The sequence below is a fragment of the Triticum dicoccoides genome, chromosome 6A, assembly GCF_002162155.2.
Source record: "Triticum dicoccoides isolate Atlit2015 ecotype Zavitan chromosome 6A, WEW_v2.0, whole genome shotgun sequence".
Classification (NCBI taxonomy): domain Eukaryota; kingdom Viridiplantae; phylum Streptophyta; class Magnoliopsida; order Poales; family Poaceae; genus Triticum; species Triticum dicoccoides.
Window position 1 is genome coordinate 629659735 of NC_041390.1, and position 18687 is coordinate 629678421.

The 18687-nt window shown below is 44.6% G+C and overlaps 1 protein-coding gene across 1 annotated transcript; it reads right to left on the bottom strand.

Annotated features, from left to right (window-relative positions):
- Positions 1-4423: 4423 nt before the first annotated feature.
- Positions 4424-6844, bottom strand: LOC119316198. Its single transcript, XM_037590522.1, has 3 exons — positions 5237-6844; positions 4923-5154; positions 4424-4775 (listed from the first exon to the last, which is right to left on the bottom strand). Exons 1-3 carry the CDS (start codon positions 6842-6844, stop codon positions 4522-4524), a joined length of 2094 nt encoding a protein of 697 aa, XP_037446419.1. The 3' UTR covers positions 4424-4521.
- Between the last annotated feature and the right edge of the window lie 11843 nt (positions 6845-18687).

Here is an 18687-nt window from a genome sequence, read left to right on the forward strand (position 1 = left end):
AGGGGTTGGCGGGAAAATAAGGCGGGAAGGGATTGGCGGGAAGGGGTTGGCGGGAAACGGGTGGCGGGAACATATGGCGGGAAGGGGTTGGCAGGAAACGGGTGGCGAGAAAATACATTTCAGTGTATTGTATGAGCCATGCAACTTCGGCCTACATGAGACCAAAAAGTACTTTTCGGCCTAGACTTGACCAAAAAGTCTATTTCGGCCAAGACTTGACCAAAAAGTCCTACTTCGACCTATATGTGGCCGAAAAGTCCTACTTCGGCCAAGAGATGGCCGAAAACTCTACTTCGGCCTAGCTGTGGCCGAAAAGTCCTACTTCGGCCCAGAGATGGCAGACGGGCTACTATTTTTGATTTTTAAGAAAATCATGCTATAGTTTCCGAAAATGCTATAAAATATATCATAGTTTTGAAAAAAAATCTCCTTTTCATCCCCTCCATCTATGATGGTGTACATCCACGTTTAATTAGGAAATTGGCATAGGCAACAACCGAATTTGCACATCGACTACTATACTGGCAGGGTAGTTGCAGTAGGAGGCTAAAACTATACATCCATGAGTAGGCAGCAGAACCAAGCTTTGTGCTATGGGAGCCAACATTTGTACTACGAGAACCAACTTTAGTGCAATGAGAACCAACTCTTATGAGGCTCACCATTCATGATATAACTTCTGTCCAACCCACGCGCTAGCTCGATCTGACGTGGACATCGTTGGACACCGCCCTTGTAGCGACTCTTATTGTGTTTAATTGGCATAGAGCTCTCGTAAGTTGGCCATCACGACTGCCAAATTGACTAACATGTACCCCAAGTTGCCTATCATGGCTAATGAGTAGACTAACATCATCGAAAGTTTGACCTACAATAGGTTTCTGTCGTATGAATTTTAGTTTCCCTAGTAGACAAGTTAGGAACCACGATAAGAAACCTTTACAATGTTGTAGGCAATTGAGCATCATTGGGGTAGGTGTAATGCCCCAGACACATCCACCGGTTATTGATCGTTACTCCTGATGGCATCTAGTCTGGCCCCATAGATCAACACTAGTCTTTCCTGCGCACTTTGTCCTCATTCGTGTGCACCCGGTACCAACTTCCTGGTTGGTCAGCCGTCCTGAAATTGCTCCAAGCTGAGCACGCTTAACTTTGGAGTTCTTTGCAAATGGGCTCCTGGAAAAGAAGGAATTCCTTATTGATATGAGTAGTCTATCATCCCTATTAAGCCAGGCTATCTCAGTAGGCAACCCTATAGTGATGTGGAGGCTTTTGTTTTTGAGGTGGCTAACTTTCACAGTAGCATGGACAACTAATGGGCAATGGTATGCAATTCAGCATCACTAGTAGGCAGCTTCACTCTGTAGTACTAAAGTCGGTTGTTGTACCACCAAAGTTGCACCAAGTAGCACCAATCTTAATTTTGAAAAAGTTTGTTGAAACATACCCAAATGGGTTCTATCTCGAGGAAAGGTGCATCATGCAACACCAAATTTGCATCATGTAGCACAAAAGTTGGTTTTCAAATAGTTTTTTGAAGCATACCTAATTGTGGCCTGGCTTTTGGAAAAGTTGGTTTTTTTTAACACAGTACAAATGCAAGCGCTCATATACACACACATACACTCACCCCTATGAATGCACACACGCACACCCTACCCATATGAGCACCTTCGAAAGACTGAACCAGCATATATCTTGAAATTTACGAAGTCACCATTGGCACCTCGTCGTCGACAGGAACGTCTCCTCCCACTGAATGTGCATTGCCGGAAATCCTGAAATAAATCCAGGAATAAATGCGAGCACCAGGATTTGAAACCTGGTGGGCTGGGGATACCACAGTCCCTCTAACCATCCAACCACAGGTTGGTTCGCTTGGAAAGTTGGTTGTTGTAACACCAAAGTTGCATCATGTAGCACCAAAGTTTGTTTTCAAAATTTTGTCGGAACATACCCAAATGGGGTCTAACTTTTGGAAAGTTGGTTGATGTAGCATCAAAGTTGCATCATGTGCCACCTAAGATGGTTTTGAAAAAGTTTTTCGAAAGAAACACAAACGGGGTGCATCTTTTGAAAGGTAGTTGATGTAAAACCAAAGTTGGGCCATGTAGTACCAAAGTTGGTTTTGAAAAAGTTTGTGGAAGTATATCCAAATGGGGTCCAGCTTTCGGAATGTTTGTTGATGTAGCGCCAAATTTACATCGGGTAGAACCAAAGTTAGTTTTGAAAAAGTTTGCCAAAACATGTCCTAATGCGGTCCAGCTTCAAGAAGTTAGTAGATGTGGCACCCAATTTTCATCTTGTAGCACCAAAGTTGGTTTGCAACAGTTTGTGGCACATTTTTTAGGAAGTTGACAAAATATTTCAAACCCAACTTTGCTGGTACATCAACCAACTTCCTGAAAGTTGAACCACATTTGGCTATGTAGCACAACAGTTTATACCAAAGTTGGTTTTGAAAAATTTATAAACTTTTTTCAAAACCAACTTTGGTGCTACATGATGCAACTTTTCAAACCAACTTGGCTGGCCGCATATGGTCCTAGCCACGAGATTATCAGCATAAGAATTTTATTTTATTTATTATTGGTTTGGCTAGAAAATAGTACCCTCATTATTCAGTGTCAAAGATAATGATAATGATAGTGTCAAAGATTATATGTCATGAAGTAATAAAGATTCCATGCATCATGTTTGCATGGTGAGTATTTTCAATTGCATATTCTCATATATGTCCTCCACGAGAAATGTTCATATATGTTGCTTGTGAAGGATGGTTGTGAGCCAATACATAACTTTTGGTACACCAGCTCAAGTGTAATGCAAATAAAGTTGAAGAAAATGTTTCTGACGAGAACATCTTAAAGCTACAAAAGGAGCATATTTTAGTTAATAAAAGATAGTAATTAATTGGGATGATGCTGAATAATATGAGAAGTCAAAATCTTAATGTCTGTGGAATACTACATGGTTACAATTTTCTATGTACGTGGTGATCACGTGTAGTTTAAGTTTTTACATGTATGGCATGTGCGACTAACAAAGAAACTAAGGGCCTGTTCGGAACTCCTCCCACTCCGAGCTTCTCCAACTCCACGCGCAGAGCCGGGCCGAACATCTCAACTCCGTGGAGTGGGCTTCGCGAAGCCTTCTGATTCTCTAGTGCAAAATCCCGAAGCTGCTCAAGCCCACCTTCACGAAATTGGAGAAGCGAGGAGTTCTGCATAATTATAGTGGGATGCCACCACCAAGTCGAAAAACGATTCGCAAGGCTCGTCCCCGACGCATCTCTCTCTCTCGACAGTTCCTCTGTTCCTCTTCCCAGCGCTAACCCTAGCTGCCGACACGACCACCGTGACCACCGCCGCCAGTCCGTCGCCCGCCACCGCTCCTATTTGGTGACAGCTCAAGCCGTTCCAGGCCCATCCCCGCCAGATCCCGTCCATTCGGGGTAGTTCTCTCGCCGCCAGCCAAGAGCAGCGAGCTCACCGGCAGGAGAAGCCCAACCCGACGCGGCTACGCCATTGACGCCCGAGCCACCTCACACGAGCCAAGAGTAGTATCCTGAACAGGGCTGGTTCCAGCGGGCCAAAAGTGGCGATGAAAAGGCCAACTGTCTCCACAGTTGGGCTGCCAGCCAAAGGTGGCGAGGGGGAGAAGCTGCACTCGGTGCAGAACGGATGAGATTCGCCAGGTGAAGTGGGAAGCTACATCGAGAAGCTAAATTTGAGGAGTTTTGTGAAGCTGGAGGGGATCCGAACACACCCTGAGAAGCCAACTTGCTGCGACCCAGTGAGCTATGGATTACATTGCGTGCTCAACCCTTCCATGCACTCGTAAAAATCAACATAGTAGCCTAAGTGTCTATTGTTATAACCCTTGTGGTGTCTAATTCCTAGAGAGAGATAGAGAGTCTAGTAGCTCTAAGTGGGTAGTATGTATTCCCTCTGCCCGGTTCTACGACAAGTAATTCAGGACGGAGGGAGAAATATCTAGGAAGCCGTGTGTGGAGTTTGCCATATGTCACCAACAGCACAACAAAAGAAATTAATTTTGCAGTACAAGAGCAGAAACTCTAAACCAAGTTATGATGCTTCTAACGGGTTGCAGCAAGACATTATTTCAAGAAAACAATCTAGGGTTTTTGCCTCGGCTAACATTTGATCATCTAGTCCTTCAGCAAAGAATATATATACTGCCAGCAAAATAAGATAGATCTAGACTAAAACTGCAAGGTACTACTACTACTCATAGAGAGACAAAAATTAAAGCAGATTTGCCTCAGCTTGGTCCCAAACTGAAACAAACAATCCGCGCACCACCTGAAATATGTTGGCCAAAACTTGAGGAAGACAGCTTAAGCATCAATCGAATGTTCAGCTAGCATCGATCCGACATATGACTAATTAGATAGAGGAGTATAAAGGTTCTAGATGGAACAAAATACAATATGACGACAAAGGTTACTGATAAATAGATGTTGGTTTTCATCAGATGGGCCATGCATTCGTGTGCTTAATTTATGTCATCAAATGGCACGTCCTCTTGGATTCCATTGTCGCAGCTGTAATCGCCGTAGATCCGGTCCTCCTCCAGATTATCCAAACGGAAGGTTATGTAATAGCTGTCAGAGATCATTTCATTGTTGGTGCGCTTTCCTTCGCCGCGGAACATCTTCTCAAACTCTCTGTCACGTCCCAGGAAACTCTCCTTGGTCGGGTGCACGATGGTCCTCCCTCTGGATTCACAGTAAAGGCAACGGACTTGCTCTGCCATACACACACACGCAACGATGGACTTTATTATATATATATATATATATATATATATATATATATATATATATATATATATATATATATATAGTTTTGGATTGTATAAAAACTAAATAGATAGATAGATAGATAGCATAATACCAGTGCCTGGAAGTGGCATAGCCACAGGGCAGCACAAGAGCACCTCCTCAGAGCCGACGTTGCTACGCTCGGCAAAGAAGAGCTCTGGAGATGTGCCTGCTGCGGTCTGGGTGGCGAGGAAGTTGATGTGGGAGCAAAGGCACGTGCCATCGAAGGGCTTCGTTGGGTTCGCACGGCCACCCGCATACTCATTGACACCACAGACAACATGGACCTCATAGCTGGGCTGTGCCTGCAAGCAATCAAGTTGTTGCAGATTGTTTTGATGATGTACATCCAGCAAGTCGATCTGTGTAAAAGAGTAAGCAAATTACCTGGCTTTTCTTGTTGTACATCTCGGTCGCCGATTTCGCCATTCCCACGGCGCTGTTGTGCTCGTTCCAGAAGTTGCCTATCATTCTCATTACATCATTGTAAGCCCACGGGCCTAACACGTTGGTGTTTTTCATTTCTTGTGCAGGTTTGCAGTTGGCAAGAGCTTGGAAGTAGCCCGGAAACAACGTGCGGACGTTGGCAGGTTCATTGTGCTCGGGGAGATCCGAGAAGCCTTTGAGCATGGAATTAGATGGTCCGAGGAAGTTGGCCTGCTCAAGAGGCTTGGGGTGGCGTGCGGCATTGGCAGCAGCCGCATAGGCTTCGGCTTCTTCGACACCACCATCGTGATCATCGGCCTTTTGGAGATAGGCCCCGGCCAGCTGCAGTCGTTGCATGGCTTCACCCGGCGTGAGGGTGGGGTGGCGGGTGCAAAGGAAGGAGATGAGGCCATATAGGGACCGGAGTGCTATCCGCAGCAGGGCTCTGGTGCTGATAGCCTCGATCTCGAGCTTTTTCTCTAGCGCTAGAGGGTAGGCTTGGGCATGCCAGAGGGTATTAACAATGATGTTGGAGACGGGGTCGAGCGGCCCGTAGCAGTGGCCGGCGTGAAGCAAGCTGTAAAAGTACTGATGCGAGCCCCGCAGCTTGTCCTTGGGCAGCCAGGCAAGAGCCTCCAGATAGTATCCATGGATGGTGGCGAGAAGCACACGCCTCAGAGTCGGCAGCAGCGGCGCTTCTTGCAGAATCTCCATCTCCGGATGATGGCTGTTCAGGTCGCTGCCATGGCCATGGCGTTTAGAGGCAAGCCCCCAGGCTTCGTCCAGGACAAGCCGAGCAGGAGGTTCAGGTTGCTCAAGTAATGACCAGATGTCGATGATCAGAGCGGGGTCTCGGGCTGCGTAGGGGGGTGAAAACAGGGCGGAGACCTTGCAGAGAGAAGGGGACAGCAGCTTCCACCCCAGAGCAAACTTGCGCGGGTCGGGGTGCTGGGCGGCGGCTGCAGCGCATCTGAGCGCCGTTCCGACGGCCGCCGCGGTGGTGTCAGACAGAAACCCGAAGGTCCGCTCCATCCCGCGGTGCTTGACGACGAGGCCGGCCGCCACGAGGGGGTCCAGATCGGCCTTGTTGAGATACCACACAGCCCTGTAGTTGGTGAGGTAGGGGAAGAGGGCCACCAGGAAGGCGACGAGGCCGTCCAGCGACCGCTCGAAAATGCACCGTAGTATCGGCCGTCGCCGGCCATGCGAGTCCTCCTCTTCCTCCTCCGCCGGCAGCTCCAGCTTGGATTGTGCGATTGCTTCGCTGACGACGATGTTGGAGACCGGATCCAGTAGGCCGAAGCAGAAAGCCTCGTCGACGATCTTCACCCGCTCGTAGCAGCAACGGATCTTGGCGAGGAGCTCCTTTCCGATCCCCCGTTCCAGATCTTGGTCCGCCGCTGATTCGTCGTCCCAGTGACCTAGATTGTCCGGACCATAGATCCGTTGCTGGGTTATGGGGTCATCAGGGATGCCGGTGTTGGTGTCGGTGCCGGTCTGGCGGCCGAGGAAGCTAAGGCCGCAGCAAAGGCGGCTGCCGGTGTCAGGGCTCCTGCTGCGGCGGGACATAGCGGCCGGGGGGTCGAGGAGGGTGGCTGGGTGACGAGTACCTTTGGGAAACGCTTCCTGGCAGCCGTGTGGTGGGTAGTTTTCATCATGTCCGTTCAGTTTTCTTTCCATCCAACGGGTGCATGTTCCATCCCATAAATCACGCTGATTGCCGTTTATTGCTAGCGGAGACGAGAAAAGCATATATATACCATGCACGGGATTTTGTTGGAGATTCACCTTCATGCATGCATACTTTTTTATTATTGCTCAATCCATCTGCCGTATCCCATCAATGTGGTCATATCAATCAGTCACTCACAATAAAAAAATCGTTGATGGTTGCATAATGTTTCATAATCTTTTTTGGGGTTAATAGTTTCATAATGTTTATCATGTTTGAAGACTTAAATTTCAAATCTTATCGAAATATATTCAAGAAAGTTTTTGTTTCAAAGGCCACGTCACCAGGAACATTATTGAACTTTTTCCATGGAATTAGCAAATTTTGATGAAACAAGTTTGAAGCCTAGTGATTTAGTTGTCAAAAAAATTAATTTCAAAAAACATATTCAATATTGGTCTTGTTTTTAAAGATTTTGCCGAAAAAACATATTTGTGTAAACAGAAAGTAAAACAAATTTTTATTTCAAAATATAGTAGGCATCTAGTATCTGTTTGAATGAAACTTAATGACTAGAGAATAACACATGTCAGTGGGCCCACAGAAAAAATTAAAAAAAATGTGCATGCATGCACGGGAGGTCCTGTGCATGGTAGAAATTCCACTCTCTAGCGGAGACCATGTATATGTCGTTCAACCAAAAAGAAACTGCTTCCTCCATCTATTTCTCCGGCAGCTGGGTATTATTTGACAAATCTGGCCCTTTATTGAAACTAATGTCACGTCCGGCCCTTAGACGAAACTATTTGCAAATTTGGCCACTGAGGTCGGCGCCAAAGAGGATGGCGCCGAACTTGTGCAGGTCGGCGCTAAGACATTTCTGCAGTCAGATGCTCTGAGGGGTCGTCTCCAAGGAGCTCGGTGCCGACCTTGCTTCGGCGCTTGATTCTGCTGGCGCCGACCTGCACAGGTTCGACTCCATCCTTTTTGGCGCGGACATGGGGCCATATTTGCACATAGTTTAGCCAAAGGGCCATATATGGCATTACTTTCGGCAAACGGCCAGATTTGCCAAAAAAATACGGCAGCTGGTTAGTACTCCCTTCGTTTCCGTCTCATACTTCCTCTTTTCCGGTTTATAAGGCTCAAATCTGAAATCTCATCAATCAAGGCATTTTGTGAGTGAAGGAATGTATTTCGTACTTTACAAAACTACCCCAATTAAACTCATGCATTAAATTGAATTAATTGCATTGCATACATGCTTGGCCACTAGATAAGTAGAAACATTAGGCTAGTTGTAATGGAGAGTATCATATACTAGTTGATACTAGTCTATGATACTATGTCCCTAAGGCTAGTCATAGTTGAAGTAATTTAGGTAGTAACATAACGCACTTCAAGACTTTTTTGCTTATGTGGCACATAGTTAATGAGGAGAGAGGTGTTTAGAGTAACATAATATGTTACTGTAACATAGCGCTTCCCGAGAAAGTATGAGTCTATAAGATAATAAATGTAGTCATCTATGACACTACTATTATGTTACTTTGCACTATGGAGATAGTAACTTAGACTAGTGTCATATGTATAACACTAGTATAAGTTACTCCCCACTATGACCTGCCTAATGCATAGTATCATAAGTTGGTATCATAGAGGACTATATTTATTGCCATGCATGACACAAAGTAGCACATCATTTGATATGATACGGTATCATGATATGATACTCAAGCCTCTCTTTCTTCATTTAATTCTATGTTACCTCATCAAAATTGCTTAGTTGGCATGCATGATACTACTTATGAGGCTGGTTGTAATGGGAGTATCATAGATAGTATCATGCACGCCAACTAAGCAATTTTGATGAGGTGACATAGAATTAAATGAAGAAAGAGAGGCTTGAGTATCATATCATGATACCGTATCATATTAAATGATGTGCTACTTTGTGTCATGCATGACAATAAATGTAGTCATATATGATACCAACATATGATACCATGCATTACGGATGTAGTATCATATGCATGATACTAGTATATGATACTTCCCATTACAACCAGCATGATACTCCCATTACGAGCAGCCTTACATGCATTGGTGTGTTCCTTTTTAATTCTTACATGCAAAGATTTAATGCGTCTCGAAAACTAAAAATGAGATGGAAATGAGCCCTATAAATTGGAAAAACAAAAAAAATTGAGATAAACCCTATAAACCGAAAAAAAGGAAGTATAATATAAAAACATTCATCGCACCGTCCTACGCAGTGGTTAAGGTACACCGACGTTCACTTTGCCATATGTGCTTTCTCTCTCCTTGGATCTGGCCCAGAGTTCCAGTGGCAAGCACAGCCATGAGCACCAAGCCGGCCGACAGCCACACATTCGGCTGCATCGACTCCATCTCCTCGTTGTTGTTAGCGGCATCGTCCTTGGCCATCTCATCAGCGATTCCGTCAATGTACTTTCAGGCAAGGGGTGTGATGAAAAGGTGGTCAATGATGAATTACAAAGCTTCACTGAATTATGTAGGAAGCAAGAAAATGTGATAATTGCAACCATAAATTAAGGAATCATATACGACACTTGTTGAAGCATGATTTTTATACAATGGAAACAAATACTGGTGGAAGCAAAGAAGCCTAGGTGATTACAAGGAGACAACTTCGTGATGTCTTGATCGTCTTCGTATCCGTTTGGGTCAGTTGAAGGGAAAAAAATTATATGAGACCAGGTCTCACGGTTAGCAAATGAGGCCCGTCCTGATGGATGACACGTGGCATTCACAAATCACAAAGCATCTAATCTCTCTCCTCCTCTCTGATTTTAAGTGGGGGTGGGAGATGTTTTGTGATTTGTAAATGCCACGTGTCATCCATCAGAATGTGTCTCACGTGAGACCTGGTCTCATAGAATTCTTTTCCCAATTGAAGGGCCGGTGTCCAGCTGCGTCCGCCCAAAATTAGAGGTGTGCCCAATCGGCCAACGCATTTCGTTCGCGCCCTCAAAATGTATGTAAGCTAAGGCCAAAGTTCATACCGGCGTCCGGGTACGTTCCATCAGGCGGCATACATGCCAGCCTACGGAAAAATATCACAATTCATGCCAGCACAATTTCCAATGTCGGATGCATCTGCCAACACATAAGGCTGGTCATAGTGGGAGTAACTTAGCAAGTAACATAACGCATTTGAAGACAGGTTTACTTATGTGGCATAGAATTAATGAGGAGAGAGGTGTTCGGAGTAACATAATATGCTACTGTAACATAATGTAACCCAAAGCAAAATAAGTCTATAATGTAATAAATATCATCATCTATGATACTACTTATATGTTACTTTACACTATGAAGCTAGTAACAAAGACTAGTGTCATATGCATAACACTAGTCTAAGTTACTCCCACTATGACTAGCCTAAAAAGGGTCATAGTTCATGCATGGTCAAACAACTTATATGCTATTCACTCGTAAAAGAAACTTATACGCTATTTGAGCGAGATGGGCATCCCGATTCCTGAAGGCACCTGGCCCGCACATGAAAGACACAATCGAAAAGACATGCATGCAATAAAATCCTCTTCTTTCCTAAAGAGAACGTTAGTCTGAAACCGTCAGTCAGGAAAATCCTAAGGGCATGTATAATGGTTGATAAGATAATCTTATCTTAAGTCTTGCATGTGATTTAGAGATGACAAAAAAACATTTCTAATGGGTCATCCCTTAGTCTTATTTTCAATAACTAGCTATTACTAAAAACGTGGTGAGACATATTATGATAAAAGATCATCAATTGTCTTCTCTTAAATAAGAAATTGTTGGGGAACGTAGTAATTTCAAAAAAAATTCCTACACACACGCAAGATCATGGTGATGCATAGCAACGAGAGGGGAGAGTGTTGTCCACGTACCCTCGTAGACCGAAAGCGGAAACGTTAGCACAATGCGGTTGATGTAGTCGTACGTCTTCACGATCCGACTGATCAAGTACCGAACGCACGGCACCTCCAAGTTCAGCAGACGTTCAGCCCGATGACGTCCCTCGAACTCCGATCCAGCTGAGTGTTGAGGGAGAGTTTCGTCAGCACGACGGCGTGGTGACGATGTTGATGTTCTACCGACGCAGAGCTTTGCCTAAGCACCGCTACAGTATTATCGAGGTGGACTATGGTGGAGGGGGGCACCGCACACGGCTAAGGGACGATCAACTTGATCAACTTGTGTGTTTAGAGGTGCCCCCCTGCCCCTGTATATAAAGGAGCAAGGGGAGGCCGGCCGGCCCTCTATGGGCGCGCTAGGAGGAGGAGTCCTCCTCCTATTAGGTGTAGGACTCCCCTTTCCTACTCCTACTAGGAGGAGGAAAGGAAGGAGGAGAAGGAGGAGAAGGAGGAAAGGGGGGCCGGCCCCCTAGTCCAATTCGGTTTGGGCTAGGAGGGCCGCGCGCCCTGCCTCCTCTCTTCCACCACTTGGCCCATGAGGCCCATTACTTCTTCCTCGTATTCCCGTAACTCCCCGGTACCGCCGAAAATACCCGAATCACTCCGAACCTTTCCGATGTTCGAATATAGTCGTCCAATATATCGATCTTTACGTCTCGACCATTTCGAGACTCCTCGTCATGTCCCCAATCTCATCTGGGACTCCGAACTACCTTCGGTACATCAAATCACATAAACTCATAATACAATCGTCACCGAAACTTTAAGCGTGCGGACCCTACGGGTTCGAGAACTATGTAGACATGACCGAGACATGTCTCCGGTCAATAACCAATAGCGAAACCTGGATGCTCATATTGGCTCCCATATTCTACGAAGATCTTTATCGGTCAGACCGCATAACAACATACGTTGTTCCCTTTGTGATCGGTATGTTACTTGCCCGAGATTCGATCGTCGGTATCTCAATACCTAGTTCAATCTCGTTACTAGCAAGTCTCTTTACTCGTTCCGTAATACATCATCCCGCAACTAACTTATTAGTTGCAATGCTTGCAATGCTTAAGTGATGTGTATTACCGAGAGGGCGCAGAGATACCTCTCCGACAATTGGAGTGACAAATCCTAATCTCGAAATACGCCAACCCAACAAGTACCTTCGGAGACACCTGTAGAGCACCATTATAATCACCCAGTTACGTTGTGACATTTGGTAGCACACAAAGTGTTCCTCCGGTAAACGGGAGTTGCATAATCTCATAGTCATAGGAACATGTATAAGTCATGAAGAAAGCAATAGCAACAAACTAAACGATCAAGTGCTAAGCTAACGGAATGGGTCAAGTCAATCACATCATTCCCCTAATGATGTGATCCCGTTAATCAAATGACAACTCATGTTTATGGTTAGGAAACATAACCATCTTTGATCAACGAGCTAGTCAAGTAGAGGCATACTAGTGACACTCTGTTTGTCTATGTATTCGCACATGTATTATGTTTTCGGTTAATACAATTCTAGCATGAATAATAAACATTTATCATGATATAAGGAAATAAATAATAACTTTATTATTGCCTCTAGGGCATATTTCCTTCAGTCTCCCACTTGCACTGGAGTCAATAATCTAGTTCACATCGCCATGTGATTTAATACCAATAGTTCACATCACCATGTGATTAACACACATAGTTCACATCGACATGTGACCAACACCCAAAGGGTTTACTAGAGTCAATAATCTAGTTCACATCGCTATGTGATTAACACCCAAAGAGTACTAAGGTGTGATCATGTTTTGCTTGTGAGAGAAGTTTAGTCAACGGGTCTGCCACATTCAGATCCGTATGTATTTTGCAAATTTCTATGTCAACAATGCTCTGCACTGAGCTACTCTAGCTAATTGCTCCCACTTTCAATATGTATCCAGATTAAGACTTAGAGTCATCTGGATCAGTGTCAAAACTTGCATCGACGTAACCCTTTACGACGAACCTTTTGTCACCTCCATAATCGAGAAACATATCCTTATTCCACTAAGGATAATTTTGACCAATGTCCAGTGATCTACTCCTAGATCACTATTGTACTCCCTTGTCAAACTCAGGGCAGGGTATAGAATAGGTCTGATACATAGCATGGCAAACTTTATAGAACCTATGGCTGAGGCATAGGGAATGACTTTCATTCTCTCTCTATCTTCTGCCGTGGTCGGGTTTTGAGTCTTACTCAACTTCACACCTTGTAACACAGGCAAGAACTCCTTTTTGACTGTTCCATTTTGAACTACTTCAAAATCTTGTCAAGGTATGTACTCATTAAAAAACTTTATCAAGCGTCTTGATCTATCTCTATAGATCTTGATGCTCAATATGTAAGCAGTTTCACCGAGGTCTTTCTTTGAAAAACTCTTTGCAAACATTCCTTTATGCTTTGCAGAATAATTCTACATTATCTCCGATCAACAATATGTCATTCACATATACTTATCAGAAATGTTGTAATGATCCCACTCACTTTCTTGTAAATACAGGCTTCACCGCAAGTATGTATAAAACTATATGCTTTGATCAACTTATCAAAGCGTATATTCCAACTCCGAGATGCTTGCACTAGTCCATAGATGGATCGCTGGAGCTTGCATATTTTGTTAGTACCTTTAGGATTGACAAAATCTTCTGGTTGCATTATATACAACTCTTCTTTAATAAATCCATTAAGGAATGCAGTTTTGTTTATCCACTTGCCAGATTTCATAAAATGCGGCAATTGCTAACATGATTCGGACAGACTTAAGCATAGATACGAGTGAGAAACTCTCATCGTAGTCAACACCTTGAACTTGTCGAAAACCTTTTTGCGATAATTCTAGCTTTGTAGATAGTGACACTACTATCAGCGTCCGTCTTCCTCTTGAATATCCATTTAATCTTAATGGCTCGTCGATCATTAGGCAAGTCAATCAAAGTCCATACTTTGTTCTCATACATGGATCTCATCTCAGATTTCATGGCCTCAAGCCATTTCGCGGAATCTGGGCTCATCATCGCTTCCTCATAGTTCGTAGGCTCGTCATGGTCAAGTAACATGACCTCTAGAATAGGATTACCGTACCACTCTGGTGCGGATATCACTCTGGTTTACCCACGAGGTTCGGTAGTAACTTGATCTGAAGTTACATGATCATCATCATTAGCTTCCTCACTAATTGGTGTAGTAGTCATAGGAATAGATTTCTGTGATGAACTACTTTCCAATAAGGGAGTAGGTATAGTTACCTCATCAAGTTCTACTTTCCTCCCACTCACTTCTTTCGAGAGAAACTCCTTCTCTAGAAAGGATCCATTATCAGCAACGAATATCTTGCCTTCGGATCTGTGATAGAAGGTGTACCCAACATTTTCTTTTGGTTATCCTATGAAAATGCACTTCTATGATTTGGGTTTGAGCTTATCAGGTTGAAACTTTTTTCACATAAGCATTGCAACCTCAAACTTTAAGAAATGACAGCTTAGGTTTCTTGCCAAACCATAGTTCATACGGTGTCGTCTCAACGGATTTAGATGGTGCCCTATTTAACGTGAATGTAGCTGTCTCTAATGCATAACCCCAAAACGATAGCGGTAATCGGTAAGAGACATCATAGATCGCACCATATCTAATAAAGCACGGTTACGACGTTCGGACACACCATTACACTGTGGTGTTCCAGGTGGCGTGAGTAGTGAAACTATTTCACATTGTTTTAACTGAAGGCCAAACTCGTAACTCAAATATTTTACTTCTGCGATCATATCGTAGAAACTTTTATTTTTGTTACGATGATTCTCCACTTCACTCTGAAATTCTTTGAACTTTTCAAATATTTCAGACTTGTGTTTCATCAAGTAGATATACTCATATCTGCTCAAATCATTTGTGAAGATCAGAAAATAATGATACCTGCCACGAGCCTCAATATTCATCGGACCACATACATCAGTATGTATGATTTCCAACAATTATTCTCTAACTTACATGAATAACATGATCCAATCATATTTATGCTTAACGCAAACACCAAATAACATTTATTTAGGTTCAACACTAATCCTGAAAGTATAGGGAGTGTGCGATGATGATCATATCAATCTTGGAACCACTTCCAACACACATCGTCACTTCACCCTTAACTAGTCTCTGTTTATTTTGCAACTCCCATTTCGAGTTACTACTCTTAGCAACTGAACCAGTATCAAAAACCGAGGGGTTGCTACGAAAACTAGTAAAATACACATCAATAATCTGTATATCAAATATACCTTTGTTCACTTTGCCATCCTTCTTATCCGCCAAATACTTGGGGCAGTTCTGCTTCCAGTGTCCAGTCTGCTTGCAGTAGAAGCACTCAGTTTCAGGCTTAGGTCCAGATTTGGGTTTCTTCTCCTGAGCAGTAACTTGCTTACTATTCTTCTTGAAGTTCCCCTTCTTCTTCCCTTTGCCCTTTTGCTTGAAACTGGCGGTCTTGTTGACCATCAACACTTGATGCTCCTTCTTGATTTCTACCTCCACAGCCTTTAGCATTGCGAAGAGCTCGGGAATTGTCTTATCCATCCCTTGCATGTTATAGTTCATCATGAAGCTCTTGTAGCTTGGTGGCAGTGATTGAAGAACTCTGTCAATGACACTATCAACAGGAAGATTAACTCTCAGTTGAGTCAAGTGATTATGATACCCAGACATTTTGAGTATATGTTCACTGACAGAACTATTCTCCTCCTTCTTGCAACTATAGAATTTATTGGAGACTTCATATCTCTCAATTCGGGCATTTGCTTGAAATATTAACTTCAACTCCTGGAACATCTCATATGCTCCATGACGTTCAAAACATCGTTGAAGTCCCTATTCTAAGCCGTAAATCATGGCACACTGAACTATCGAGTAGTCATCAGCTTTGCTCTGCCAGACGTTCATAACATCTGGTGTTGCTCCAGCAGCAGGCCTGGCACCTAGCGGTGCTTCCAGGACGTAATTCTTCTGTGCAACAATGAGGATAATCCTCAAGTTACGGACCCAGTCCGTGTAATTGCTACCATCATCTTTCAACTTTGCTTTCTCAATGAACGCATTAAAATTCAACGGAACAACAGCACGGGCCATCTATCTACAATCAAACATAGACAAGCAAGATACTATCAGGTACTAAGTTCATGATAAATTTAAGTTCAATTAATCATATTACTTAAGAACTCCCACTTAGAAAGACATGCCTCTAATCTTCTAAGTGATCACGTGATCCAAATCAACTAAACCATAACCGATCATCATGTGAAATGGAGTAGCTTTCAATGGTGAACATCAATATGTTGATCATATCTACTATATGATTCACGCTCGACCTTTCGGTCTTAGTGTTTCGAGGCCATATCTGCATATGCTAGGCTCGTCAAGTTTAACCTGAGTATTATGCGTGTGCAAAACTGGCATGCACCCGTTGTAGATGGACGTTGAGCTTATCACACCCGATCATCACGTGGGGTCTGGGCACGACGAACTTTGGCAATGGTGCATACTCAGGGAGAACACTTTTATCTTGAAATTTAGTGAGAGATCATCTTATAATGCTACCGTCAATCAAAGCAAGATAAGATGCATAAAAGATAAACATCACATGCAATCAATATAAGTGATATGATATGGCCATCATCATCTTGTGCTTGTGATCTCCATCTCCGAAGCAACATCATGATCACCATCATCACCGGCGCGACACCTTGATCACCATCATAGCATCGTTGTCGTCTCGCCAATCTTATGCTTCCACGACTATCGCTACCGCTTAGTGATAAAGTAAAGCATTACAGCACAATTGCATTGCATACAATAAAGCGACAACCATATGGCTCCTGCCAGTTGCCGATAACTCGGTTACAAAACATGATCATCTCATACAATAAAATTTAGCATCATGTCTTGACCATATCACATCACAACATGCCCTGCAAAAACAAGTTAGACGTCCTCTACTTTTTTGTTGCAAGTTTTACGTGGCTGCTACGGGCTTTAGCAAGAACCGTTCTTACCTACACATCAAAACCACAACGATAGTTTGTCAAGTTGGTGCTGTTTTAACCTTCGCAAGGACCGGGCGTAGCCACACTCGGTTCAACTAAAGTTGGAGAAACTGACACCCGCCAACCACCTGTGTGCAAAGCACGTCGGTAGAACCAGTCTCGCGTAAGCGTACGCGTAATGTCGCTCCGGGCCGCTTCATCCAACAATACCGCCGAACCAAAGTATGACATGCTGGTAAGCAGTATGACTTATATCGCCCACAACTCACTTGTGTTCTACTCGTGCATATAACATCAACGCATAAAACCTGGCTCGGATGCCACTGTTGGGGAACGTAGTAATTTCAAAAATATTCCTACGCACACGCAAGATCATGGTGATGCATAGCAACGAGAGGGGAGAGTGTTGTCCACGTACCCTCGTAGACCGAAAGCGGAAACGTTAGCACAATGCGGTTGATGTAGTCGTACGTCTTCACGATCCGACTGATCAAGTACCGAACGCACGACACCTCCGAGTTCAGCAGACGTTCAGCCCGATGACGTCCTTGAACTCCGATCCAGCCGAGTGTTGAGGGAGAGTTTCGTCAGCACGACGGCGTGGTGACGATGTTGATGTTCTACCGACGCAGGGCTTCGCCTAAGCACCGCTACGGTATTATCGATGTGGACTATGGTGGAGGGGGCACACGGCTAAGGGACGATCAACTTGTGTGTCTAGAGGTGCCCCTCTGCCCCTGTATATAAAGGAGCAAGGGGGGAGGCCGGCCGGCCCTCTATGGGCGCGCCATGAGGAGGAGTCCTCCTCCTAGTAGGAGTAGGACTCCCCTTTCCTACTCCTACTAGGAGGAGGAAAGGAAGGAGGGGAATGAGAAGGAAGGTGAAGGTGGAGAAGGAGGAAAGCGGGCCAGCCCCTAGTCCAATTCGGTTTGGGCTAGGGGGGCCGCGCGCCCTGCCTCCTCTCTTCCACCACTTGGCCCATGAGGCCTGAGGGAGTCCTGGATTAGGGGGTGTCCGGATGGCCGGACTATACCTTCAGCCGGACTCCTGGACTATGAAGATACAAGATTGAAGACTCCGTCCCGCGTCCGGAAGGGACTTTCCTTGGCGTGGAAGGCAAGCTTGGCGATACGGATATGAAGATATCCTACCATTGTAACCGACTCTATGTAACCCTAACCCTATCTGGTGTCTATATAAACCGGAGGGTTTTAGTCCGTAGGACAACATACACATCAACAATCATACCATAGGCTAGCTTCTAGGGTTTAGCCTCCTCGATCTCATGGTAGATCTACTCTTGTACTACCCATATCATCAATATTAATCAAGCAGGACGTAGGGTTTACCTCCATCGAGAGGGCCCGGACCTGGGTAAAACTTCGTGTCCCCTGTCCCCTGTTACCATCCGGCCTAGACGCATAGTACGGGACCCCCTACCCGAGATCCGACGGTTTTGACACCGACATTGGTGCTTTCATTGAGAGTTCCTATGTGTCGTCGCCGTCAGGCTCGATGGCTCCTACGATCATCGATAGCGATGCAATCCAGGGTGAGATCTTCCTCCCCGGATAGATCTTCGTCTTCGGCGGCTTCGCACTGCGGGCCAATTCGCTTGGCTGTCTGGAGCAGATCGAAAGCTACGCCCCTGGCCGTCAGGTCAGATTCGGAAATTTAAACTACACGGCTGACATCCGTGGGGACTTGATCTTCGACGGATTCGAGCCACTGCCGAG